General features: G+C 58.0%; 8 protein-coding genes across 8 annotated transcripts; 5 read left to right on the forward strand and 3 right to left on the reverse strand.

Moving 5' to 3' along the window:
* Positions 1 to 51: 51 nt before the first annotated feature.
* Positions 52 to 669, reverse strand: COL26b_006065 (uncharacterized protein; the record flags this gene model as incomplete). Its single annotated transcript, XM_053178891.1, has 1 exon — positions 52 to 669. One exon carries the CDS (start codon positions 667 to 669, stop codon positions 52 to 54), a length of 618 nt encoding a protein of 205 aa, XP_053037198.1.
* Positions 670 to 1322: 653 nt separating this feature from the next.
* COL26b_006066 (uncharacterized protein) lies at positions 1323 to 4494 on the reverse strand (the record flags this gene model as incomplete). The annotated part of the gene is made up of 3 exons (XM_053178892.1): positions 1323 to 2111; positions 2162 to 3754; positions 3811 to 4494. 3 exons carry the CDS (start codon positions 4492 to 4494, stop codon positions 1323 to 1325), a joined length of 3066 nt encoding a protein of 1021 aa, XP_053037199.1.
* A 4310-nt stretch (positions 4495 to 8804) lies between these two features.
* On the forward strand, positions 8805 to 9972 carry COL26b_006067 (uncharacterized protein; the record flags this gene model as incomplete). Its single annotated transcript, XM_053178893.1, has 4 exons — positions 8805 to 9068; positions 9121 to 9301; positions 9352 to 9524; positions 9574 to 9972. 4 exons carry the CDS (start codon positions 8805 to 8807, stop codon positions 9970 to 9972), a joined length of 1017 nt encoding a protein of 338 aa, XP_053037200.1.
* Positions 9973 to 10482: 510 nt separating this feature from the next.
* COL26b_006068 (uncharacterized protein) lies at positions 10483 to 10849 on the forward strand (the record flags this gene model as incomplete). Its single annotated transcript, XM_053178894.1, has 2 exons — positions 10483 to 10583; positions 10771 to 10849. 2 exons carry the CDS (start codon positions 10483 to 10485, stop codon positions 10847 to 10849), a joined length of 180 nt encoding a protein of 59 aa, XP_053037201.1.
* A 246-nt stretch (positions 10850 to 11095) lies between these two features.
* COL26b_006069 (uncharacterized protein) lies at positions 11096 to 13462 on the forward strand (the record flags this gene model as incomplete). Its single annotated transcript, XM_053178895.1, has 1 exon — positions 11096 to 13462. One exon carries the CDS (start codon positions 11096 to 11098, stop codon positions 13460 to 13462), a length of 2367 nt encoding a protein of 788 aa, XP_053037202.1.
* Positions 13463 to 16310: 2848 nt separating this feature from the next.
* COL26b_006070 (uncharacterized protein) lies at positions 16311 to 21212 on the forward strand (the record flags this gene model as incomplete). Its single annotated transcript, XM_053178896.1, has 4 exons — positions 16311 to 16350; positions 16409 to 16416; positions 16469 to 17267; positions 17320 to 21212. 4 exons carry the CDS (start codon positions 16311 to 16313, stop codon positions 21210 to 21212), a joined length of 4740 nt encoding a protein of 1579 aa, XP_053037203.1.
* A 1479-nt stretch (positions 21213 to 22691) lies between these two features.
* Positions 22692 to 23341, forward strand: COL26b_006071 (uncharacterized protein; the record flags this gene model as incomplete). Its single annotated transcript, XM_053178897.1, has 2 exons — positions 22692 to 23177; positions 23267 to 23341. The coding sequence occupies 2 exons, from the start codon at positions 22692 to 22694 to the stop codon at positions 23339 to 23341; spliced, it is 561 nt and encodes a 186-aa protein (XP_053037204.1).
* Positions 23342 to 24176: 835 nt separating this feature from the next.
* Positions 24177 to 25672, reverse strand: PAC1_1 (protein with putative role during mitosis; the record flags this gene model as incomplete). Its single annotated transcript, XM_053178898.1, has 3 exons — positions 24177 to 25358; positions 25434 to 25581; positions 25635 to 25672. 3 exons carry the CDS (start codon positions 25670 to 25672, stop codon positions 24177 to 24179), a joined length of 1368 nt encoding a protein of 455 aa, XP_053037205.1.
* Positions 25673 to 26182: the final 510 nt, after the last annotated feature.

Below are 26182 nucleotides of genomic sequence, written 5' to 3' on the forward strand. Positions count from 1 at the left end.
TATAGTACAAGCAGACCCGTCTACCCACATGAATAAAGACATCTATTCATCTCACAGGCTCGACGGCTTCTGCACGACAACCTCCTCATCGTCATCCGCCTCCTCAATGCTCGTCCGCCGCACCGCCTCCACGGCCGCCTGCACAGGCTTCTCGTCCTCTCCGGCCACCGCCTCCTCGCCTTCCTTCTCGCTCTTCTCCTCCTTGCCGTCCTTGGCGCTGCCGAACGGCCACAGGCTCCCAAACGCCTTGCCTCCAGACCCAGGCGGGTGCACCGCAAGAGGCTTCAGGATCACGTTGTCGTCCCCGTCGGATCCCGGCGCCGGGTCAACTTCAGGCATGGCGAAGTCCCCAAACTCCTCATCGTCGTCGTCCACCTCGTCGTCCGAGTCGTCTTGCCCGTCGAATCGTTGATTGCCGCCCCGCCGCGATACCCCGCGCCACCATGATCCCCGGCCTGACGCACCCCACGCGCCAGTCACCGCCCCAGCCGCTCCAGAGCCGTGATTGCCGTCGTTATCGTCATCATCGCTGTCGGCATCTTCATCTTCCTCGTCGTCCGCGAACGGGTTCTTGAGTCGTTCCCCTTCATCCTCGCCCTTGTCGTCCTCGGCGTCCTCGTCGCCGTCCTCGCGAGATGCCGCTGCAGCGGCGTTGTTCTTCTGGTGCATGGCGAGCCGGGCTGCCAGCTGGAGGCGGGCTCTGGAAGGAGGAATGTTCAGCGGCGGCGGAGGAGGCGGCGGTGGCGGGATGGATGGCGGGTTAAGAGATGATGATGAGTTGTTCAATGGGTCGGTATAAGCCCGGAACTATTGAGCGACATTAGCTGGGCGGTCCTGGCAAGAAGGCGCACGCGAAATGATTCCCCGGATGCAAGTCATTGTCGTGAGCCCCAAAAGGTCGAGTGGATAAAAGTCCAACAGTTGTGCCTGGTATCCCAAGGAATCGACGCCGGTACGGACGGGGAACATGTAAAGCCTATACACTACTCGCCGCCCTCCCTGTCCATCATGAAAACGCGCCCCAACACCAACACCACCCGGGCTCTGACATGTCCTGCCTATTCCTCCAGTGTCTCATCCATATCGCTTCTGTTCAGTCTCCGTCTAAACCACGCCACGACATCCAGCGAGGGCCGAACCATACTCATTTCCTCATCTGGTTCCTCTCCGCCGCTCGTCTCGCCATCTCGATACACAATAACCGATTCGTCATCATCATCGTCCTCATTGCCCAAAAGCCCAAGTCCAATGCCATGGCCAGCGTAGACGTGATCCTCATGGAAAATGTGACCGCGAGGGGACCTTCTAACTTCATCTGCGTACTACGCATCTTTACTGTCTTTCTCCTCGTCCGAATCGGGGTTGTTGTCCAAGAGTGACTGCGTCCAGGGGTCCAACGCGGGAGTTTCCATCTCACGGAGCTCAGAGAGCATATTACTCACCTCATTGTTGACGTCGTCCTCGTTCTCTTCTTCACCTTCGTCTTCCTCGTCGCTAGAGCTGCCGAAACCAGACATGAGAGTACCCGAGCTAATGGCAAAGGGTCCGATTCCGTTGCCGCTGTTCTCCTGCAGGTCCATGTTGCCGTTGAGTCCGGCATCGGCCAGGGCGCTTGACCCGGTGTTTCCTCCAGAGTTGGAGAAGGATGAGCCGAGGCCAGAAAGGCCAACTGCGGCCAGTCCGTTGCCGGACATGCCGGCGCGGTTGCCAAGGGCCACCTCTGGTCGGACACCACCAAGAATGGCGTTATCACGCTCTCTGGTCTCCGCGAGGGCTCCTTCCACGTAGTTGATCCATCTAGGGTCCATCACCCGCTCGAGAACCGTCTCCGACAGCAGCTCAGGAGGGTGTCGTTCCGTAAACTTGACCACCTCCTCAGCGATCAGAGTCAGGTGACCCATGTAGCCCATGCGGGTCTTGATCTTGGCCTGGGACTCGTCGCTGGCGAGCTGGCCTTGGATTATGGCAGAAGTGATGTCTGCGGCCTCGAACAATGATACGGCCAGCGTAGGGTTGAAGCCCCTGTCCATCGGGCCATTGAAGACTTGTTGAACGATATCATACACCACGTTGTGGAGAAAGTTGTTCCACGGGTAGGCGAAGAAAAATGACTGCTTCCGTTAGCTCGATTCTGATGCGTTTCTGGGGCTCTTTGACTTACTAGAATGGTGGGCACAACGCGATACTCTACAAATTGTTGCTTGAGGTAGTCGCCGACTACCGGCTTCACAGTGCCGGGGTCGGGCCGCTCAGGGACGGCAGGCGGCTGGTCTGAGTCTGCTCCCGGGGGTGCTGGCGCTGCGGGTGCCTCTGGGGCCGGAGGAGCCATCGGAACTTCCGGGCCAGGAGCAGCTTCTGACTCGGCCTCCTTGTCCTCCGCTTTGGCAGGAGAAGACTTGGCAAAGAGCGGCGCAGGCATATCTTCCGGTCGGGGAGAGATCGGGGGTTCGGTTGCCGCCGGCGCTGTCTCAGCCGGCTCGGTCTTGGCCTCCGACTCGGTCGCGCTGGGGGTGTAGACGACAGAGGAGTCAGACTCGTCACCCTTCTGGCTAGAATCTTCTGAGACAGAGCTTTGGTTGGCCTTCTCATCCAAAGACATTTCTCCAACCTTGGAGATCGTCACGTCTTCCACAGTCTTTTCCGAAACGTCCTCCTTGGGCTCATCCTTGGTCTCCACCGGCTTTTGCTCCTCGGCGGCGGGTTCCTCAGCCTTGACTTCGGTCTCCGTCGGCTTCTCTCCCTCGGTCTTGGTTTCCGTGGCAGCAGGGCTCTCCTCGCCGAGGGGGGCCTTGTTCTTGCTGGGTGAGAGCGGCGCAACAACCAGGTCGGGGTCATCAAATCCCTGCTCCTTAATCTTGTCGTCTGCCACGTTAAGCCTAGGGGAGCTCAGGGGTTCGTCCACGAAATCGTCTTCGTCTCTGTCCAAGAAGGATGACGCCGGAGCAGCAACAGGAATCTCCTCCTCGGCCTTGACGAATTCGTGGGAAGTATCCTCGTTCATTTCGCGGCTGGGCTCGACCTCCTCGAAGCCGTCGTCGTCTGAGATGTTGGTCACTTCCAGTCGGCGACCTTCCTCGGGAGATGAGTGGCCGATGCGCATGGTCAGGTCGTCGGTGGACTGGGCCTCCTCGCCCCGGTTAGGGGAGAGCTTGCCTTCCGTCCTCAGTCGCTGACGCTCGGCGTCCCGTATCGCGATAACGTCCTCGGAGCCAACCTCATTGAGCAAGCCCATATTACTGCAGTGCAGCAACTCGGCCATCAACTCGCAGGTCTTGAATCGGTCGAAGCCGAGAGGCTCTATCTTCTCGCCAAAGGTGGATTCCAAGCGATCCCTGTGAGCGGGTGCGTTCATGATCAGGTTGACAAAGTCGGGAACGTGTTGCGCAAACAGGCGCAGGAGAGTTCCCAGGTAGATGGGGTCTCTGCTCGAAGGCATGGAGCTGGATTCGGTGCCGACATCGGGGTCGTAATCCGAGTTGTTCTTGCGGATCACCTCAATGACGATGCCCACACCAACCGTCAACGGGTTTCCGCCTCCTAGCATGTACTTGATGAGTTGCTCGACACAAGGCTGCGACACCAGCTGCCGCGTAAGCTCGTTGGGGCCGATGCACTGCTGCTCGTTTTGTGACGCGTTGGCGGAAATGGTGATGATTGCCTTGATGAAATCGCCGGCCGCTGTCTGAACAACCCAGCTGTGTTCGGGGCTCAGGCAGGTAAGCAGGGTAGGCACGACGTCCTGGGAGTACAGCCACTGTTCGGAGCATCGTTAGTGTCAGGTCCCTCCTGGTGGCCGCCAGGAACACTCACCTCGACAACACCCTGGCCGCCTTCGGTGCGGTCCAGGGCAATAATCTTCAACAGTAGGTCCATAATCATGGGGCATTCGACGTGGCGCAGCAGATCTGACACGGCATCCGGAAGGGACTTGAGCAAAATGACCATTTCTTCCGTCTTCTTGTCGAACAGGGCCTCGTTGACCTTTGTGAAATAGCTGGCCTGGAGAGGGTCCAGCGGGGTAGGGCGCTTCAAGAATTGCCAGAACTCGCGAATCAAGGGCTGGTTTTCCATCAAGGCCTCGTAGATGGACCAGGTGTCGGAGGAAAGCACCTCGGCAGCGACGTAGGCATAGCGATTGCGCTTCTTCTCTTGCTCCTCTTCTTCATTGTCGGTGTCTGTGGCGCGCGAGGAGGCGCGGGGTCTTGAGAAGGGGAGCAGGCGGCCCTTGCCTTTGGACTCGTCGGCGGGGGCTTCTTTGGGTTCTTCGGTGTCGGCCGGGGTGGCGACGGGCTCTAGTTTCGGGGCAACGACATATTCGAGCAGGGTCTTGAGGACGTTGTCCTCTCGGAGGTATTCGATAAGCTTTGTGTTGTGCTGCTTAAGCTCCTGGATGAGATCGCTCTCGTCGAGCAGGTCTTCGACGGTGAAGTCGGGCTTCTCGAGGATGGTATCGATGGTGGAGATGTTGGCGTAGCCGCCAAATCGCCAGAACATTTTGGCGGATTTTGTAGACGGCCTATGTCACGGCGCCGGAGGGATCGCGGCGACGATGGACACGGAGCGGAAGCAGAGTTAGGTGGTGGGCAATGCGGCGGTTGTGCATGCGAAAGTCGGTCGACTGTCCGGGCAGGCAAAGGCTGGTTCGTAGGTGGGTGGTTGAAGGGGTGACTCGAATCGAAGGAGGGACAGATGCAGTCTATGCCAGTCTTTCAATGCATGCGAAGCTCGTCAGGGTATATCGGTCGCTTGGAGTAACTGGTAAGCTGAGGGCGGCAGCGAGATTAGCGACGTGGTCAAGCGGAAGGTGTGGTGTCAGCCGGATGCAGCAAGGACGAGGGCTGAGGTGAGGAACTGAGGTGGTGAATTGTGATGTCGCCGGCGGAGTGGAGGGGCCGGCGCATCGGGGTCGGAAAAAGAGGAGCTGATTGATTGATAATGGAGGGGGAAGAAAAGGTGCGGGAAATTTGAGGGTGCAGCACAGAGCAGCAACAGTACGGCGGCACAGCAGCCACAGCTGGGTGCAGTCGTCTTTTTTTTCCGGTGAGATGGTGATGGGGAAGATGGTGATGCTCGTCCAAGGTGTCGCCCACGATAGTGCGAGTGCAGGAGAGAGAGATAGACGGAGGAAGCGAGAGAGAGTACGCGCGCACACTGCCTCTTCGCAGCTGCAGCAGGAAGCAAGCAGGGCAGCGAGCGAGCGAGCGAGGCGAAGCAGAGAGGCAGCGAGTGGTCGGGGAGAGGCAGAAGACGGGACGGGACAAGGGTTCGCACGTACAAAAGTGGAAAAGGCGTCCAGTCCAGTCGGGTGTTGTACAGCGGGCGGCGGCGGACCACGGTATTCGATAAAGGAGAGATGGAGAGGACGGGCTGATGCCGGAGCCGTCGTCGCTCTTGAGGTTGGTGGCGACCGTTTCGTGCTGCGATTGCGGTCGTTGTTGTCGACGTTGTCGCTGTCGTGGTCGTCGTCGGGTGCGTGGAAGAGGTAGAGGTGGTGGTGGTGGTGTTCGGGAAGAAGAGGTGGATTGGGAAATCGCCGTATCCGTAGGTAGGTAGGTACCAGGCTGGGTAGGGTTAAGTGGGAACCCGATGTCGTCGAGGTCCAGGTTGACCTGAACTTGCGCAGCGGCGGATTTGAGGAAGGTACCTTGCCAAGGCTTAGGTACCTAAGGTACCTCCTAGAGGTAGGTAAGGCCCTTCCATTATTTGCTGGTATCCGATGTGCCCCTAGGGGTTCGAGTCGCTGGGTCAGGCGAGGCCAGCGCTGTCGCTTTGAAAGTACCTTTCCTCCTCCCGTCAGTTTTCCCGACGGCATGTGCAGCACTGGACCTTGATTTCGGGCTGAGCTGGAGCGACGGGGGCCCTTAGGTACGGTCCACGGTGTACCTTAAGGACCTGAGTGAGGGGCATCCATCGGGTGTAGATTGGGTTGCTTCCCGCCGCCTTCTAGCCTCCCTCTTGTCAGGCCGCTGTAGCCCTTAAGCGAGCACGCGATGGCGAGTGCAAGTATCGCATCACCACTTTTGTGTGTGCAGGTACATCCACAGCTGAGGTAAGCCCCGGCAAAGTACCAGCACCAGCACCCGCACCTGGCTAATCGTCGAGGACTCAGATAAGGTCGAGAGAGAAGCCCCGATCGCAGACAACAAAAGAAAATAACAAAAGCAATGGTGAGACCAGACGGCTGCTTCGGCCTGCTCTAGGTCTGACCTGACTGCCTTGTTTTTGACGCTGTCTTCTCTGCGTCTTCTTCTGCTTCTGTCACATTCAACTGCGTCCTCGACTCGTTCGGGTGGATGAGGGGCTCACAGAGTAAGAGTCCCCCCCAAAATCCATGTGAATGCCCTCAGCTGCAAATCTGTCCAATGCCGTCCCGTCCCATTTCCCATCCATGGCCACGGTCGAGATTTTCAGCATGCCCCTCCTTTGCCCTCCTTCCTCCCACTGCTGACCCCTCCAGGCTGAGGTGCCCGAGGGATAAAAAATTGGGACAAGTGGGCGCCCGAGATCCACGTCCACTTGCAACTCAATTGGTGCCCTGGCCTGGATGCCCTTTTTCGCTATCTGCCTGCTCCAGTCCAGTCCCATCCTCGTTGTGTGCGTCTGTTGAGCAAGGGTTTTGTTGAGCGAGTCCAGACGAGGATAGGACCCCTACTGACGGCAATTGTTCTTGCTACATTCAACTGTAACTGTCCGTAAGGCACTTTGGACATCTTCTGTGGTGGTTTGGGCCACTTTCCGCTAATGCTGCCAGACCGATGCTCCCACAAGTACCTTTCCCACCAAATCACCATTGCTGTTGTGCAGCACCCGGGTCATGGTACAAGCTCACTAACACCATGACATATCGCCCCCATCACCAACGTCGTCTGCCAGCATCCTCAATCAAGCCTGCACACGACCCTTGGGGAAAAGGGACATCAAAGAGAATTAAGAATCCGTCAGCGTTTCTTATTCCGAGCTGTACCATCCTCCCCCGGCACCATCTCAGGGGCTGCTTGTTCATCTCATGTCTCTCCCCGAATCTTATTCCCCTGCCCGAGTCCTCCATCATTCCAACCCGCCATCATCATGTGTTCACAAGCCACGCTGCCTTGCTGCCGCTGGCATGTGAGCCATTTCCCCATTTTGACTTCCCCCTCGACATGCACAACACCTTGAACACGTAGGAAAACAGAGACAGCCACCCGCGTCTTCCCACTGCGCTGCTCGTCCCGTCGTCCACCGTCACGCCTCTCATCCCACATCAGGGCCAAATCAGCAGTCTGCCGGCCGTCGTCTCTTCTGCAGCCCCCGGCTTGCCACGTTGCTCAACCTCCCTGCAGAACACACCTCCCACTCCCACGTTGTCTGGTCACAAGCCAGCTTGGAGACGGCTGGTCGGCTACCTACCCCCCGATCCAGCGATCCAGCGCCTGGCCTGGACCGTTCAAGTCAGATCTTCCCCCCCGTGGGCTCCCCAAACAGAGTTTCCCCCCCGTGCCGCACGTCACCCGCCTAATATTTCCTCCGACGGGCGGTGGCCCAAGCGACCCGTGGTCCGCCATACCGTGGCTGCCCGCCCGCCTCTAAAAATAACGTGCAAGCGCTCGCGGAGGCCATTAAAGCGACATTCACCTCGCGTTCTGGGAGAATCAGGATGAGCCTCTGCCGTTCAAATTCACCAAGGCGTGGCCGCAAGTTGTGAAGAGTGCGGTTTTTGGACATCTCGATCGATGTGCTTCTTCCGTCATGACCACTGGCCCACGGCGCCTCAGCCTGCTTTGCTGCAGGTAAGCTCGCCGTTGTAACGAGATGCAAATATGCGTAACGTTCGACGATCAGGATACTGGAATAGTAATTTTTCGATATTCGGAAGCATAACACTGCCCGAACATGCAGCAATATCACAACACCTCGGGTATTGGCCCATTCGCCCGATCATGTCCTTTGACGTGGGTACTTAGGTGTAAGTTGTTGTGCAAGTTACACTCGCCTGTAACCCGACCTGACCTCTCACCCAACTCATGGCATAGCTGCGATATCATGGATGCATTATCTCGGGTTTTGCTAGTGGGAAACAAGGAAGTTCAGAGACGTTCGGCCCTTGGAATATATGGAGTTCCGGCGCCCTCGACCTCACTCGGGGTTTGGCCTAACTCCTAACATCAATATAAGCGGCATCCCATTTGTCAGCTCGCATTTGCCATGGACTTCCACGGTGCATGGTGATCCAAGGTAACACAAGCCTACCTGTGGCCAATGGTTCTTTAAAGAAGATACTCGTAAAATTGAAACGCACACTCTACGCAGTAAGCAAACCATTGCAACGGCACATTTCAACCTCCCCGCGAAGAGATATGCTTGTTCAGGTCAGGAAATCGCGCCAACTTCGGACGGCCTGGTGTCATGTCCCAATACGTCATAGCCGGCATATGGATTTCTCTCCCCCCTTTCAGAAACGCCGTCTACGCAGGAAAGCTATTGTTTGTAATCCAGTCGGGCTAACTAAAACCTCTCGTCCATTCTTTTGACCCCATTTCGGCGCGTTGGATGGATTTCAAAGCTCCACCGTGTGCACCAAGCTGCTCTGCCAGTCTGATGTGCGGTTCATTGACCGTCCGTTCGGCCTGCTCCATTGAGTTTTGGGTTCGGCTTGGAGCCATGGGTTGAAACAGATAAATAGTTGACCTCGTCCTGCGTTGGAATCTGTCATTGAATACCAAGTCATCATCACACAAACAAATCTAGCATTCACACGCTTGATACCAGCTACCTACCTTCAACCTTGCTGGCATCAACTTGTCTCAACCTTAACTTCAATCACAATGGCCAAGCTCAACGCTCTCCCGCAAGGCTCCACGGTCCTCGTCACCGGTGCCAACGGCTACATCGGCTCTCACATCGCCAACACCATCCTCGAACAGGGCTACCGCGTCCGCGGCACCGTTCGCTCCCCCAAACCATGGCTCGATGAGCTCTTCCAGAGCAAGTACGGCAAGGACAAGTACGAGTCCATCACCCTCTCCAACTTTGAGGATGAGGATGCCCTCGCCAAAGCTTTCGACGGCGTCTCCGCCGTTGCTCATGTCGTAAGTACAGAGAGGTCTTAAGCTACGTAGACAAGTCTGACAAGTAAACAAGGCATCCGATGTGAGCTTCAGCAAAGACCCCAACGCAGTCATCCCCTGGGTCGTCAGGGCCACCGAGACCGTTCTCGCGGCCGCAGCCAAGTTCCCCGCCATCAAGCGCGTCGTCCTCACCTCGTCTTCCTCGGCAGTGATCATTCCGGAGACTAACAAGGCCGGTGTCCGTGTTGACGAAAGTATGTTACAAGACACACCTACCATTGTCCGTTTTCCTAACATGCTGTAGACACCTGGAACGACTCCGCAGTCAAGTCGGCCTGGGACCCCAACCTGGCTGAAGACAAGAAGCCGTACTACATCTACGCCGCCTCCAAGACCGAGGGCGAGCGGGCGGCATGGAAATGGGTCGAGAAGAACAAGCCCGGCTACGTCTTCAGCACCGTCCTGCCCAACTGCAATGTATGAAACCCCCTTTGGTCGCTGAAGCCCGCGCACTAACAAACCTCAGTGGGGAGAGATCCTCCACCCCGAGATCTACGGCTCGACGATGGGCTGGGTCCGTGACGTCCTCAAGGGCGACCACAAAGCCTTTGCGCTGTACGTCCCGCAGTACTTCGTCGACGTCGTCGACACGGCTCGCCTTCATGCCATCGCGCTCCTCGGCGACAACATCGAGTCGCAGAGGATCTTCGGCTTCGCGGAGGAGGTGAACAGGTCCGACGTCTTCAAGACGCTGCGTGCGCTGAGGCCGGATAATGAGAACATCCCGGAGCCGGACGAGAACGAGGGGCATGACCTGACGGAGGTCGTGCCGGCGAAGAAGGCGGAGCAGCTGTTGAAGGACTACAACGGACGGGGATGGACTGGGTACAAGGAGAGTTTGGAAGCTGGAATCAGGGGAGTGTAGATGAATCTTGCGATGCGCGACGGGCATGAGAATGTTGTACATGTTGTAAGTTCGTTGTGTTGGCCAAATTAGCGTGCTTAGAGGATGTTATTTGAACTTACAACAAAGGGCTCTTTGAATTGTGGTCCAGTATTGTTTTCTGTGAAGCATTGAGACCAAAATAATGTCTGACACATTCATGGGAACTCCTTGAGTAAGAGTTCCATGAGCAAACCTGAGCGGACCTACTCCGGCAGCAGGATTCATCAACCGTAGTCTCATCATGATATGTATCACCATTATGTACCGAGGCACAATCCTCCACGTTTTGTAGCAACCAGCAAGGTCCCCGAACTTCCCCATGTCATAGCGTCTGTGGCGCTGAATCTGATAAGGCAAGTGACATTCCAGCTTTGATCTTCGACGTACTCGCCCAAATAAAAATTGAAACAATATCCAGGAGCTTGGCATCAAACATAGAAGAGCTCTTTTCCTAAGAGAGCCACTTTTCTTCTCATTACCCAGTATAAAATGGCCGAGTCAGCGCAAAACAAGAGTCTGGGCCCAGAAGCACTCGAAAGTCACGATGAGGACCAGCGCTTTGCCAACCGATTCAACCAAGCTTTGAGAGAGTACGTCGACATGAGACATCATCGAGGGCATTGCTGATAGCTTTCAGCTTCAATCATACCGTACCGCTTTCGCTGCTCGCCTGGAATGTTACGATGATTGCGGGCTTCGACAGAGTAGATGCCAACTGGCACGCTCTGATGGCCTTTGGCTTCTTGGTGCTTCTCAGGGTCATTGTCGGTGACCTAGGGCAGTGGCTCACAAGTCTAAGAAGGAACTTTTGGACATGGTTGACAGGAGGGAGAGTCTTCAATCTTTCTTCGATTGAGGAGAAGGTCTTGGAGTGATGAAATCTCAGTTCATCATCACCAGTTGCTTGTTGAGTTGAACTATCAGGGTAGTCGCGGAAAGATACGTTCCATACACGTCACGTGGAGATTAGATAAGGAGACCCACCAAGTAGTAGCTCCAGTGTCGGTGCCTTTGAATGATGCACTTCCAAAAAAGTACCCTGGCTTGAATCCAAACATTTGGCCTCCTCGACTTCGCGCCGCCGCCTGCGCATCTACACAGCATGGCCAGTTTTCCAACATTCGACCCCTCCCGCTTGACGAAGAAGGCCGCCGCGCACTACTCGTCCGAATCAGAAGAGGACGACGATGACTTCCTCGCGCCGGTCGCCGATCCGTCGCAAGATGACTTCAGCGACCTCAACCCGCGCAAGCGCCGGCGCGTTGGCGATACGAAAGAGCGCGCTGCGCTAGGCATATTCGCGTCAGATAGCGAAGATGATGGACCTGGTCGGAGATGGAAGAAGAAGAGCCTGAGGGACAAGGGCATGAGCTTTGTCTCGACAGGCGCGACAACACTCGACGAAGACGATGACGACGCGAACGATGCGAATGCCAAGGAGTACTCCGACGATGACGAAGATGACAACGAGGATGACGACGATGAAGGAACTGGAGGTGTTGGCCTCGGATTCGGTGGAGCACAGCGAGGCTTGGGCTTCATGTCTGCCTCGAAAAAGGACAGCGACGACGAGGAAGCAGCACCGGCACGTTCCTTTGCAAAAACGAGATTTGACGGCAAGAACCCACTCGGCAGAGGCTTCGTACCATCATCTGCGAACGTACCAGTCTTGAACCCCGACGTCGCCGATACACCCTCGATGCCCAAGATGGCTCGGCCAAGCGCTTTCGGCGCGAACGGGGCCAAGGGCAAACCCAATCCCAAGTCCTTTGGCGCCAGGATGATGGCCAAGATGGGTTACAAGGAGGGCGAGGGTCTCGGAGCGGACGGGAAAGGTCGCAGCGTTATCATCGAGGCGCACCTCCGACCGCAGGGTGTTGGTTTGGGTGCGGTCAAGGAAAAGTCAGAACACGAACGCAAGGAGGAGAAGCGGCAAGCGAAGCTTCGTGGAGAGACCGTCATCGACTCGGACGAGGAGGAAAAGAAGAGGAAGCGGGAGAGGAAGAAGAAGGTTGCAAGTGCAGGCGACAGCAGTGCCAGCACGCCGAAGCGGCAGAAGCCAAAGTACATGACAGCCGAGGAGCTCAGGAAATCCGCCCCTGGACTGCACATCCCTGAGGCCTTTGCGCCCATATTGGACATGACGGGACCTGGCAACAAACTCCTCACTACCTCCTCTGGACTGTTGACGCCGACGTCTGCGGCTGTGGTAGAATCTCCCGAGGTGGCGGCAGCACGGAAGCTGGTCAAGCGGGCACACGCAGACCTGGCGGCCTTTTCAGAAGAATGGAGGAACCTTGAAGAACGAAAAACATGGGTGGACTTGGAACTGCGGGAGCGGGAACAGGAAATGGCCGACCTCGCTTCAGACTTGGGCAGGCTTCAGCTATTCTCAAACATTGTCACCAACGAACTTCCAGCAGCCACGGAATGGTCGGATGTCATCCGGTGCCTCAACAAGGCAGTTGAGCAAATTGGGTCGACGACAGGAGAGATTGCAGATCTCGCCGTGGCCGCCATACATCCCTTCCTCCGCGACCCCGATTGGGACTTGCTCGAGGAGCCCACACGGTTTGCTATAGAGCTGAAGGGCCTGGAATCGCTGCTCAAAAAGGCGGGCGAGGGCGACAAGAGCGTGGACAAATGGGACTCGACGGGCCTGAGCAGCACTGACCTCTACCGCCAACACCAAAAGGCGACGACGCCGTACGAGAGCATGATGTACAAGCTGTGGTACACAAGAGCCATGTCAGCCATCCGCGACTGGGACGTCTTCAACCCGACGCCTCTCCTGGCCGTCCTAGAGGCATGGAACGACCTGCTGCCCCCCTTTGTGCGCGCCCAGTTCCTCGACGGCGTCGTCCGCAAACTGGAAACAGCCGTGGCGGAATGGAACCCGAAGAAGAAGCGACAGAGCCACAAGCTCCCGCACCTCTGGCTGTTCCCCTGGCTCCAGTACCTCCCCTCGTACCACCTGGACTCCAAGGCCACCGGGCTAGTCGCGGAGGTTCGGAGAAAGTACAGGCAGCTCATTGACGTGTGGGAGTTTGATCGCGGCGTGATCCCGGGCCTGGAAAAATGGCGCGAGGTCCTCGGCGACCAATGGCGGCTGCTCATCATGGGCCATGTGCTGCCGGCGATGGGCCGGTACCTGCGCAAGAACTTCAGGATCGATCCGAGCGACCAGGAGCCCTACCTGCCCATGCTCGAGGGCGTGCTCAAGTGGTCTGACATCCTGACGCCAAAGGTGCTGGGCGAGGTGATTGTCGCTGAGGTGCTTCCTTTGTGGCACGACAAGTTGAGTGAGTGGCTCGGGCTGGAGGAGGCCAGCTTCGAAGAGATTGCTGCGTGGCTTGAGTGGTGGAGGGACAGTGTGTTCCCCGAGAACATTAAGAACCTCAAGTCGGTTCAGGCAGAGTTCAACAAGGGCTTCGCCACCATCGAGAAGGCGTTGGAGAGTATGCTTTAAGCGGGATTCGGAGGCTAGGAGCATGTCAAGATTTAGACACTTAATTACCCCATACCCTTCCCTGGTATCAGGTCGAAGCTGTTCAATAGTAGGCTTCACAAGCAAAGCCAGATTCACTGCCGTTGCAAAGTCGTCCCCTCTTCTTGCCATTCGCGCAGCAAAAGCGCAGAAACCTGCCCTGTTTGCAATATGCGATACCAGTCAGAAACTCCAACAGCTGAGACTTGGACAACGGAAGATGCCGTCCATTGTGGTATTCCCAGACGGCGATAATACCCAGCTCGGACTTGGTCGACCTGTCATATATGCCATCCCAGCTCTCCTTCGGCCGGACGGACGGACATTTCCCCCAACCAGATACGTTGCGACAGACCCTTGGCCGGGGCCAGCTTAGGGTTCTCAAGTTGTGCCATTAGCTAACAGAAAATAGCCCTGCTCCAAGCTCTTGATACCAAGCTTTTTGGGAAACAGGATTGCGGGTCGCAGGCGTTGTGGGAATGGAGCTTGGAAGTTGCAAAGCCAAGCCGCAATAAGCAGCGGAGCATAAAACATGGAGATTGGGAGAGACAGGCACACACACGACAATCCGAGCGCTTGCTGGGGTTTGACGGAAGAAGAGATTTCTTGGGTTGCTTGACGGGAAGTTCCCTGCGGCAGTTGAGGTTCGGGAGGTTCCTTGGCGGTGTGACACGCGAGCGTGATCGCCGGAAAGGGGGCAGAAACACCGTGACGGCGAGGAGGAGTTCGCGATCATTGGACGATGGAGGCGTATTCCTGGAGCAGCCTGTTGCATTAGGTTATTCAAGGATAATTCTAAGCTTAACCTGGGCCGTTCAATGAGCATTCGAGAAGGCGAGCCAAAGACGCGCGAGCCTATGGGCTTGCTTCCACATGGCCCAGCGGCCGCTTTCCCTTTCCCTCTTCCATGTCAACCGTGACACCGTTGAAGGCAGCCAAGATGCCAGCGCCTCGTCTGAAGCAATGGCGCAAAGTGGCAGTTTGAGCCCCTGAAACTGGACGAACACCTCCCCCGTCAACGTAGATCTTGCCAACCAATGAAATGCGCTTATGTAAACACCAAGAAGAAGTGCCAAAGAAGTTTAAAGCAAAAAAGGTTCGGGAAGTGGGAGCCTCATCCCTTTTATGATCCCTGCCCTCAGGTCTTCTTCTCTTCACCCCTGTTTCTCACCATGTCTTCAGCTCTTCCTTCGTGCTCCTGTGCCTTTCGAGCCCACGTCACCACTTTGAAACAACCACAGCCGTGAAACCTGGGGGGGCCAAAGTTGAAGAGGAAGAAAAGAATATTCGGACGAGCCCCAGAGCGCGCCCTCCCCAATCACAATGCTCAGTTTAGCGTAGCTGTCATAGACACCGCCTACCAACGTCCGATTTCCGACTGTTGTGGCCCCCTACGAGATCTCTCTCCGCACGGCAGCACGATGCTCCGGGCTCGTTGTGGCCCCATTGGATCCGCCTGCCACGACGAAGACGGTGGAGAGCTGTGCTTTGGGATACATTCCCGCGGGATTTGGGGGCCGTGATGATAAGATCGAGAAGGCTTCTTCGCAATGCGGAGGGTCCACTGCGGTGACCTGGAACAGAGACACAAGGAAACAAGCCGATTCTCCGATGCCATGAAGTTATTTCTGGGTCACTTGTGTGGCGTTCAAGTGGAATGCCTGGCGATCGGACCGTGATATGATCTGACTGATGATGTCCGGTGGACGTTTCTCTACCGGATGATCAGGAACCAAGACGCAGGAAGACTTGTCCGGCCCCCAATGGCAGGGCAAAGACCAGCGGTAAACTGCACTCGGCCATCACGAATGTGACCGTCTGATTCAAGTGCAGACATATGGCTGCGCTTTCTAAAGACACAAGAGCGGCCCCGAGGTTGAAAAAGCACCCCGATGCTCCTCCTCCTACGCGCTCACTCCCACCGCTGGCCATCGCCAAGGTAACACCAACGCAAGGCGAAGCAAACATCCGGTCGATGTTACTTGCCACCTGAGTCCAACTGAACCCCGGCCATCATCCATCAACAACGCCGCGGACCTGTCATCTGTAGTTCAGACCATCTTCACGGCTCCACCAGCACAGGCCCCTACAACCTTGTGCGGCACTTGGCATCGTCTCATCACGTTCCCAAAACAGGGGAGCAGGGCCACCGCCAACCAGGGACGGACTAACCACCCCGAATAGCCTCACGGGCGTCTTTACACTCACAATTTCGCTTGCTTCTCTTCCAACGTCACGTCACGCCTGGCGCTGTGGTTGCGCTTGTGGCTTTCCCCAGACCGCCACGGCACTTCCCACCACACCCCTCCTCGGGCGGCCACATGGGCTCCCTCGATTCTTGACACCGGCCAGGAGCCGCCATCATCCCCCCCGGTCTACAACCACCTCATCAACGTCTCAAATACGGTTAATCACTAGCGTGAGGCTGTCGCTGCACGCTGTCAAGGATGCCATGTTTGGGCCTGCACCGCCAAGTTGGCGCTAGCTCCCCTACATCCCCGGTCGTGAACAGCTGAGATGCTTTGCATACATATTAGTACATATCAATGTCATCCCGTCTCCCGCGCGTCTCCGGTAGCCGGTCGGATGAAGTTGGTCTTCTAGGGCTATCATCTCGATAGTGTTCTACAACCACCTTCGTGTTTGTGTGTTTTGTGTGCATTTTTGTTTCTCTTCTTTTCGGCCTTGACGGCACCTTTTCACACTCTTTGCCCAGGTGGCTTTACTGTCTAATCTTGCTCTCTATTCCAGAGGCAGGTCCCTGGCGTCTTATTCTAATAATCATGTCTGAACGATCGTGTCCCGTTTCGGGGTCCATTGGTGGTGGAAGATGTCCTGCAGGAAATCACGGGCAGTCTGCGAGCAGGAGAGTTGGTCCCCGGGGTTGCTCATTTTCGGGATACACGCAGCCTGGTGACCTACATGCAGCTTTCGACGTGAGTGAGGAGGAATAGGCGGTTCAAGGCCACATGGAGCTGACTCTGGCAGATCCCTCGAGGCGTCGATGTGGACGAGTGGCTTCGTGCCCGGGAGCGCAAGGCCATCAACGAGATTATTTACGCAGACATCCCCTCGGCGGAGACAATTACACAAGTCAAGAACGTCGACACGCTTGTAGCCGACGACAGAGACCTCTTGGCTGTGGCGCTGGGCGCACCAGCCCGCCAAGTCATCCTCCGAGCCGAGGGAATCGGGCATCAAACCGGGTGGAAGGACGGTTACCTCAGCGCCGAGTACGGCTTCCAGCCTCCCGACTCCAACGAGGCCGCCGGTGCTCTCGCCAACAGTCCGGGACGGGTTTGGTCCGACCTCTGCGAGCGCATGCCCGGTTGCGTTTCCAGAGGACGCGTCCGCGAGTCCGTCGCCGCGCTGCCTCTCGTCGAAGGAACGGAGGACAACATTCCCGACCAGGCATTGTGGGCAGCCATTGTTGCCCTGGGCATGCTGTGCTCCATCTACCGGTACGAAGACAAGAATGACGGATACGACGGGGTCAGCATCAACTCCATTTCAACAAAGCCCCGCGTTGAGATGAGCGACGACCTGGGGCCTGAGCTGGTTGGGATCCCGAGGACGATTGGACTTCCGTACTGGCAGGTTTCGAGACGCATGGGACGCGCCATCCCGCACTTGACGTTCTTCGACCAGGCCTCGTACAATATCAAAGTGCGGGATCCGACTTCGATCTACCCTTACATCGGCCGCTTCGATAATACAGACTTGCGATGGCCCATGTTTGGAGAGCGGACCGAGATTGCCTTTTTGAAAGGATGCGCTGACACGTCGGGTTAGTAGGAAATCGCGTTTTGAAAGACATACACAAGCTGACACTTCGATAGCATCCTTCCAGCATGGGCCTGATGCCATCGCAGCCTGCCAGGAACACGTCATGAACCGAAACAACGAAGGCCTCTTGCGAGAGATGATCAGACTCAAGGAGATCCTCGAACGAATGCCGAACGCCTTTCACTCCATCTCGACCAACCCGAACTCGGGCGACAACTACGTGTCTGCCGCCGAGTGGGTGCGATGGGGCAAGTTCTCCGCGCCCCTATCCAAGAGATGTCCGGCCGCTTCGGGCCTCCAGTTTCCCCCTTACCTCCTCATGGACGCCTTCCTCGGTCGCAAGAAGTACGATTCATTTCTGGGAAACGAAGGCCTGCACCTGAGAGCCTGGCTTCCCTCCAACCTGCGAGCGTTCATCGCCTCTGTCGAGTACCATTACCGCATCCCCGAATACGTCAAACAGTCTGGGGATCCCCGTCTCATGGGCGTGTTGGACGGCATCATCGAAGCTTACACGGGCGAACGTGGGTTCATGGGAACGCATCGGTACAAAGTATTTGGTATCCTGGAGGTAGCGTCCAAGACAGGCCGCACGGAGACGAACGGCGCGTCGGGTGCCTCTGACGACTCGGGAAGACCATGGGAGGAGGTCCATCGCCAGTTCTCGGATGCCATGAAGGAACGCTTGGAGCCATACCGCGGGAACATCCCCGTCGAACCCCACGAGATGCGCGGGACGTTCGAGGAGTGCCGCTACAAGTCACGCATCCTCACCCGTTCCTTTGTCGACTCAGACCACGAGCGGTCCATCGCCATGGTCACCCTCGACCTGCACAACACGGGCATCACCTTCCAGCCGGGTGACCGCCTCGCTATCATGCCCCTCAACAGCTGGGAGGAGTGCGCCAAGGTCGCCGCGGCTCTCGGCCTCGACTCGATGCTCGACGCGCCTGTCCTCCTCGACCGCAAGTGGTCCCGTTTCGCCGAGCATCTCGATACCGTCTCGAACCATGGAGTCGCCAGTCCTGCATCGCAAGTGAAGAAGTTGATGGTCAAGGACATTCTGCGTCGGGGCCACCTTGCCCCCTTGACCCAAGAACTCGTCCTCAAGATCCATGCCATGCTGAGGGCGTCATCCAACACCGTCCTCCAAGTGCTGGCAACAGACGAATGGCCAGTCCGTGGCTCCCTCGGTGACCTCCTCCAAGCCGCCGTGATGGATACACCGACGCACATCTGGGATCAAGCGTTCGACCTCTCCAACGACATCCCCTGGCTGAGCGATCTCATCCCCGTCGAAGTGCCCAGGACATACTCCATCTCCAACTATCCCGAGGAACTCCTCCCCAGCACCCTGGACCTCACCATCTCCCGCGCAGAATACAACCTCTGCGCCACCTTTGCCGGAAAGTCCACCATCACCCGCTCCGGCGTCAGCAGTGGCTACCTCAACCCTGCTGTCGGCTCACCGGACGACTTTGTGTCTGACGAGGACGAGCTCTTGGTCGGCATCTCGCGCCCCATCGCCTTCCAACTTCCCCTCGACGCCTCCGCGCCGTGTGCCTTCTTCGCCGGCGGCAGCGGCATCGCGCCGTTCCGAAGCTTCTGGCAGGCCCGCTGCGGCCGCTCCGTCGGACGCAACATGCTCTTCCTCGGCGTGCAGAACCGCGAAAAGTTCTGCTACGAGGACGAGCTGCGGCAGTACGTCAACGCCGGCTTCATGGAGGTCCACCTCGCCTTCTCCCGCGACAGCCGCGGCCTGGCGTACGACCCCTACATGCGGGACCTGGTCGAGCGCCGCACCGAGCCGCGGTACATTGACTCGCTCATCGCGGAGCAGGGCGCCAGCGTGTGTGATCTGGTCATGTCCAAGAAGCAGGGCGGGCTGGGCGGATACCTGTACATCTGTGGCTCGGTGGCCGTCTTCGACTCCGTTATGAGCGGTCTGCGCAAGGCCATCTACAACCACCGCACGGCGACGATGGAGTCGACGGACCTCATCATCAATACGGCCTTCGCCGAGCGCCGGATCATGCTGGACGTCTTCATGACGCCCAAGCCGCTGCCCTGCAACCGTCCCACGATCCCGCTCTCCCAGCTGGCCTCCCACACCGGCCACCGGCCCGGGGGACGGATGTGGATCAGCGTCCACGGGTCCGTCTACGACGTGACGGACTTCTGCCCGATGCACCCCGGCGGCACACTGATTATCAAATCGAACGCCGGCGTGGACTGCACCAAGTCGTTTGACAACCTGGCGCACACCAACAACCCCGAAGTCGCCAGCCTGCTCACCAAGTACTTTGTGGGCCATCTGACGCCCAAGCCGGAGTACCACGACGCCGAGGAGCTCAGCGGCCTCTATGACATGTGGTCCGCCTACCTCCGCACGACCGTCGAGACGCTCGTCTCCCAGCAGTTCGAGATGGACGACATCCTCGGCTCCTCGAAGCTCTGGTTCCAGGGCAGCCTCATCAACATGCTTGGCGTGCGCATCTTCTACCAGTACCAATCCCGCCTCCTCCAGGGTGGCTTCTCGGCGCTCTTCGGCCCCAAGTTCCAGGAACTCGTGCTGAAGCTCTCCTTCGCCATGGCCAACAACGCCGCGTCCCCAGGCGCAGACACCAAGCTCCCCGACATCCTCGGCATCATCGCCCGCGCCAAGACGTCGTCCGACGCCGTCGCCACGTCCAAGGAGGTCTCCCGCATCGGGCAGTTCATCTGCGACTCGGAGCCCGCGCGCTTCATGGAGCGCGGCATCATGGACTACGCCAACAAGTCCGTGCAGCTCGACATTGAGCTGCTCGAGGACATTCGCGAGGAGGCGTGCCACGGCATGGACGCCTTCGACACCATCATGAACCTCGACGCCGCGTCGGACGCCCAGCGCGTCACCGCCCTCTGCCAGTTCCTCATGCAAATCCTCGAGCGCATGGCGAAGCGGCTCGAGGTGTTCTACTCCAAGCTGGCGCAGTGCTCCATCTACCAGCCCGAGATCGAGCGCAACCCAGCGCGCACGCGGTGGAACCTCGTCCGGCGGCGCATCCGCGACGGGTCCTTTTTCGTCTTGTCCCAGAACGCCGTCGTCGGCGCCGCGCCGGGGTACAAGCCTGTCCAGGAGACGGTCGAGTTCGACAACGTCCTCTCGCAGATCCAGCAGACGATCCGCAACGCGCCGCAGGTGGCCGCACCCCTACCGCCGACGACGCAGACGATGCAGCTCAACGAGCGGCACAGGGTGCGCACCGAAGCCCCCGTCAACGGCGCGTCGGCGTTCGAGTCGCACCAGAATAGCAACGCGCTGAACCGCATGTCGACCTTCATCGACAAGAACATGCGCGCGATCCGGAGACTGAGTAAAATGCCGCCGATGCCGCTCAACATGTCCTTCGAGCAGGTGGTCGCCGCGAACCAGCCGCAGTTCCCCTCGCACGGCGTGACCACCCCGCCGTCGAGCCGCGGCTCGAGCCGGTCGCCTACGAGGGGACGGGCTCCGGGCCCCGCGAACGCGCTGCACATCCAAGGCTTCCCTCACGGGCGCGCGCCGTCGCGGGCCGAGGAGTCGATGGCCCGGATCCCGCTGAACCGACGCGGCACGAACGGGTCCGACGGCGGGCGGTCCATCTCCTCGCTGTCGTCGCAGCAGCACCATCATCACCAGATGATGATGATGCACCACGGGATCCCGACGCCGATCGCGACGCCCCCTCCGCCGCTGGACCCGAACACGGCGATACAGAGCATGGTGAGCCGGCTGAATCTCAAGTCGCGGAGCGTGGCGGGGTCGCAGCCCGCGTCGCCGGCCTTGTCGCTGGACGAGAAGGGGCGGATGACGCGGTTATCGGCGGGGTCGATGCACAACCCGCGTGCGAGGTCGACGAGCACGTTGAGGACGTTCAAGTTGGTTGCGAACCAGGAGCAGGCGAGGATTGCGCCGACTTTTTGAGAGGTAGTTGTGTTGTACGTGGAGGACATGCCGCAATAAAATAGGATTTCATTGTATCAATTATTGTCTATTTCTGAGGTCAGCCGTTTTTGGAGTCTTGACTGTGAGTGAAAACGAGGTCCGTTGATTTCGACATCGTGATGGTTTGTTCCTCCACTACCTAGTACGTCTTCAGGTTATCCATGAGTCAACCAACGGCGTGTGGCCTTGATCCTTTGATCGACAGAAGTACTTCGAAGCTGTTCAATGGTGCCTGTCTTGCCTGACTGCGACATCTCGTAGGCAGTGTCGATGATCACCCCTTGGGGATCAGCAAAGGCAGCAAGATGCTCTCAGATCACCTTCTCTAAGGCTTCACTTGAACTTCCTTGAAAACCCTCGGACTCAGCATAAAGATCAAGCCAGATCGCATCTGATGGAATTGTGTCCAACCCTGACTGAGCAATCGGGACGGACTGGTGAAAGAAACGAAGAGACGAACTCCAGCTCACCAGCACCAGCCACAGGTGAAGCACCCCGGTTGTGTGTGGCGAGTGAGCAACGTGGCTGACACCCTCACTGTGGCGCAGTCTCCCGCCCAGAAGCGCCATCGCAGCTCGGCGTCCAATCAGCGCCCCCCTCCCCCCCCTCCAGCGAATGCAGCATCGCCACATCCCAAGCGCATCTCTTCCTCTCTCTCGGCGCGTACACCAAAGTCCAATAAATCAAGCTACCCATTCCTCCACCGCCGGTCCCATGATATCATCCGTCCCCTTGGCGGGTGTCCCGACGTAGCCACCGCTCCGCCCGTCCTTGCCGTCTCAGCATGATCGCCCAGACAGGGACCACCCCAGGAAAACCATGTCATTGCCAATCTTTCTGGTCTGGCTACCCACCGCCCCGGCATCGCCTCCGAGCTCTGCGGTGTTGGTGTCATTGTCAGTGGGCACCGTCAGAAACATCCCAGGCTGAGCTGAGCTCTGCTCTCCCTCGGTCTCGCTCACCAAGACCCTCGACCGCGCGACGGACTGCGCCCGGCCACTGAGACGGATGAAGCGCTTGTTCTTCGTTGCCTTGCCCCCAACCAAGTGAGTACCTACGTAGCTGTAGTAGTACTACATGCACATGCACATGTGCCACCAACACTCCAGACGTGACCCTGCCTGCTCTGCCTCTTCTTTCATCTGATCTGCCTCGAACCAACCTGCAGCCGCCGCAAAAGGATGGAAAGCAACCTCCGGCCGCCTCGGTACAAGTGACACTCTCCGAACCCCCAAATCAAGGTTAAATCGGCACCGTCTCCAATCGCTTGCCTTGCCCGTTGGGCAGTGCCACACCCATCTGACTCTTGAACTTGAGATATAAGTGACGCCCCGAACTCTACCTCCAACTTCCACATACGTTCTTGCTTCTCACCACTCACCTCTCTGTCTCCAACCATCGTCAACCCATCACCATCTCGCATCCTTCAAAGCGAGACACACCCATCCAATCTTCACAATGGACAAACCAGCACAACCGCCTCCGGGCCCTCACCCCGCCACGACGTCAGACCCGAACCCGTCAGACAACAACTACATCTCCCCCGCCAGCCCTCCGCCAGGCTACGCGCCGCCACATCACCACCAGCACACCCCGGGCCCTCAATCCCAAGGCTACGAGATGCCCAAATACGGCAGCCCTCCAGACCCAAACGCCGGAGGAGGGTATTACAACCCCCAGCAACCACACGCACAGCAATCCTTCCCCCAAGGCGGCGGCGGCCCCCAAAACTTCGCTCCGTACGGCACGCCCCTCCCCGCCCTCGGCCCGCACCCGGCGCCCATCGAGTGCCCCGACTGCCACGCCCGCGGCGTCACCGCCGTCGAGTACACCTCGGGCGGCTTCACCCACGCCCTCGCCGCCATCGTCTGCTTCGTGAGCTGTCTGGGCTGCATCCCGTACTTCTTCACGTCTCTGAAGGACGCGAGGCACAAGTGCGCAAAGGTACGTTCGTCTTTCATTTCGCTTTCGCTTTTGTTGTTCCGTGTATTCTGAGACGAGCATGGGGGCTGACTCTGACTTTGACATGGCAGTGTGGGATCCCGCTCGCGACGTACCATCGCAGCGGTCGCACGGAGGTCCATTGGCACGGTGCCTACAACGGTTGAGGCCTGGGATTGACCGGGGTTGTGTAGGTGTTTTTCCCGAACTGGAGGTTTATTTCGAGCACATGGGGAACGAGTTCGTGGATGGTGTTGTAGCATGTCATTTGTGGTGGAGAGTAGGAGGAAAACAGCATCAGGATCATTCATATTTCGCGAGGTCACTAGGATACCCTTCTTTTTTTCCCATCAACACAAATCAAGGCAGTTTATTTCAGCATGCACCTTCTTCCATTTTAGAGAGCTCTATATGGTGGTCGAGTTCTAGATGCAGAAACCAAATTGCCATAACTCTTGTCCCACTCTAAATCAGCCGTGCCGAACAACGTCAGCAGCCACAATTCCCCGACGGCCGGTCGTCATCTCCACACCCCGGAAACCGTTCGCCGCGTTCCCCAGACAAATCGACGCCGACGTCTCAGCCGCAAATTTCTTGCAGCTGATGCACACAGCCCAGCCATCACGACACCAAGCGTCGTCCCATGCTCACATCACCGCTCGGATACCACAAGCGTCTGTTGAAGCCCAGCGAGGACATGTTGCGGGTATCTATTCGATTATGTACAGCTCCCCTAAAATCTATATCAATCAGCGAAGGGCATCACGTAATCGTCAGATGGTACGCCGTACTTTTGACCCCTGTTGACGCCTGCCTCCCGTATGACCCATTGCCTCGTGTGAATCGTTACGCCTTCAAGTTTGCTGCCGGCACCCCTCTCTCTCTCCGCGCCTCGGCCTCGTACCCTCCTGCTCTTCGACCGCGGCGCGGCGTCGCCTCATTCGGCGTCTGTTTTCCGTACTTGCTTGCACTGTACTGTACTGTATCCACAATGGTGACGCTCTAGTTGGCAAAGATGCGGACGTTCAAGTCGACGCTTCCTGTCGCGATCACGCACCGGATCGAAACCTCGGCCGGCTTTGCCGCCTTGCTTGGGGTCCCGTTGGCGCCATTCTGCCCGTCGCCGTTCGTTGCCGCCTCGCGAACAATACCTGGTGCCCATCGCAGGCATGAGACAAAGTGGCCATGCACGTCGTCCAACACCTTGACGCACTTGCCCTCCTGCGCGAGATCCCAGCATCGTAATGTCTTATCGTCGGATACACTGAGGAGGTACTTGCCTCCGGGGTGGAAGACGAGAGCGCGCACCCAATTGTCGTGGCCCGTCAGGGTCTTTATGCAGTTGCCCCGGGCATCCCACAGACGGATCACCTTGTCACGACTGCCCGTTGCCATAAACTCCACCGTGTTCGTTGCTGGTGGCGGCTTCTTCAGGCCTGCCAACGTGGCCAGGTGCGGGTATGCCGTCGCTGGCGCAAGTGTGCAGCACTCGACCACATGTTCGTGGCCGACCAGCGTGAGCTTCACCTCGGGATTCGCAGCACTGATGTCCCATAGGCGACCCGTCTGATCGTTTCCGGCCGAGAGGAGGAAGCGGCCGTCGGGCGACGGACAGACGTCTCGGACCCAGTCCGCATGCCCCCGCAGGGTCTTGACGCAGTACCCCGTGGAAACATCCCAAATGCGCAGAGTCTTGTCTCGACTGGCTGAAACGAGTAGGTTTCCTGAGCTCCCCGCGCCTGCAGCGCCCGATGGTATAAACCGCACTGCACTGACGCTGTGATCGTGGCCGGGCAGCGTTCGGATGTTTTTGTACTCGTCTGAAGGGTCCCAAAGCTTGATTGTCAAATCGCTTGAGCAAGAGGCCAGCAGGGTAGCACCTCGCGGCCCTCCAAAATCGACGTCCAGGACGGCCTTGGTGTGGCCCTTGATTGTCCTTTCGAGCTCGCCCAGCTCCCAGTCCCAGATCTTGATGGTATAGTCCTCGGACCCCGAGGCCAGAGACGAAAAGACGGGGTGGAAGGCGACGCAGGTAATGGGGTCTCGGTGGGATTGAAGGGTGTGGCGGGCGGGGGAGCGAGGCAGCCAGCTGGTGGGATCCTGGTTTCGTCGGGAAAGCGAGGTCGGTGTCGCGTTGTCGATCTCGGATTGTAGCGAGGCAGTTCGGGACTCGAGCTCCATGATCTAGACCGAGGTCAGTCTCGTGCAACCAAGCGTATCGCGATAAACGGGATGCTGGACCTTTTTCTGTAGCCTCACTACACTGGTCCACTTCTTCTCGAGGAGACCTTCATATTTCTTGGAGGTGGCCGCGTCAAAGGCTTCGCCGATCTGCAGCTCCTCCCGCAGGGCATTGGCAGCGTTGGGCAGGTTGCTCGAGGAGAGGTAGGCGATGATGGCCTTGTGCCTGCGTAATGCTGGTCAGTAGTGCCCCGCAAGACGTTTGGCGGGTTGACGAACAGCTCCTCGGCTTGCCGAGAGGTAAGGATTTGGCTCATTGCGGCGGAGGTTGTCGTTGGTTGCAGCAGAACTCGAAATCGCGGTGTATGTCGAGTAGCAGCAGCGGCAGCAACAGCAGCAGTAATGCGCACAATGGCAAACAAGAATGCACCCCAGGCTTTCGCTGACGAGGGCGTCGTTTTCTAAAGCGCGTGGAAAGTGCTCGGGACTGCGGGGGGCGGTGTCGCGGCAACCTGCGATGGCGATGCGCGACTGAGACCAAAGTCGACAGGCGACAGGCTGTCGGTGGGTAGGCAAGGTAGAATCTGCAAGGCTGCTGTGAAATGATGGGCCAAGGGGTCCCGCGGTGTCTTGGGGATGGCAGCCTCGTGGGCCGGGGAATTTTGGACTGGACGGGACTGCGGGCAGCGAAAAATGAAATGCAGAGTCAGGGCCGACCGGGCCAAGTGGCAGCTGCGAGAGAGCGAAAGGCGGTGTCGGAGGAGGAGGAGGAAACCTGGCCACGAGTCGGTGACGGTTCGGGGGTTTGGTTGAGAGGTTCCGGCTCG

Source organism: Colletotrichum chrysophilum, assembly GCF_026319265.1.
Source record: "Colletotrichum chrysophilum strain AFK26 chromosome Unknown scaffold_43, whole genome shotgun sequence".
NCBI lineage: Eukaryota > Fungi > Ascomycota > Sordariomycetes > Glomerellales > Glomerellaceae > Colletotrichum > Colletotrichum chrysophilum.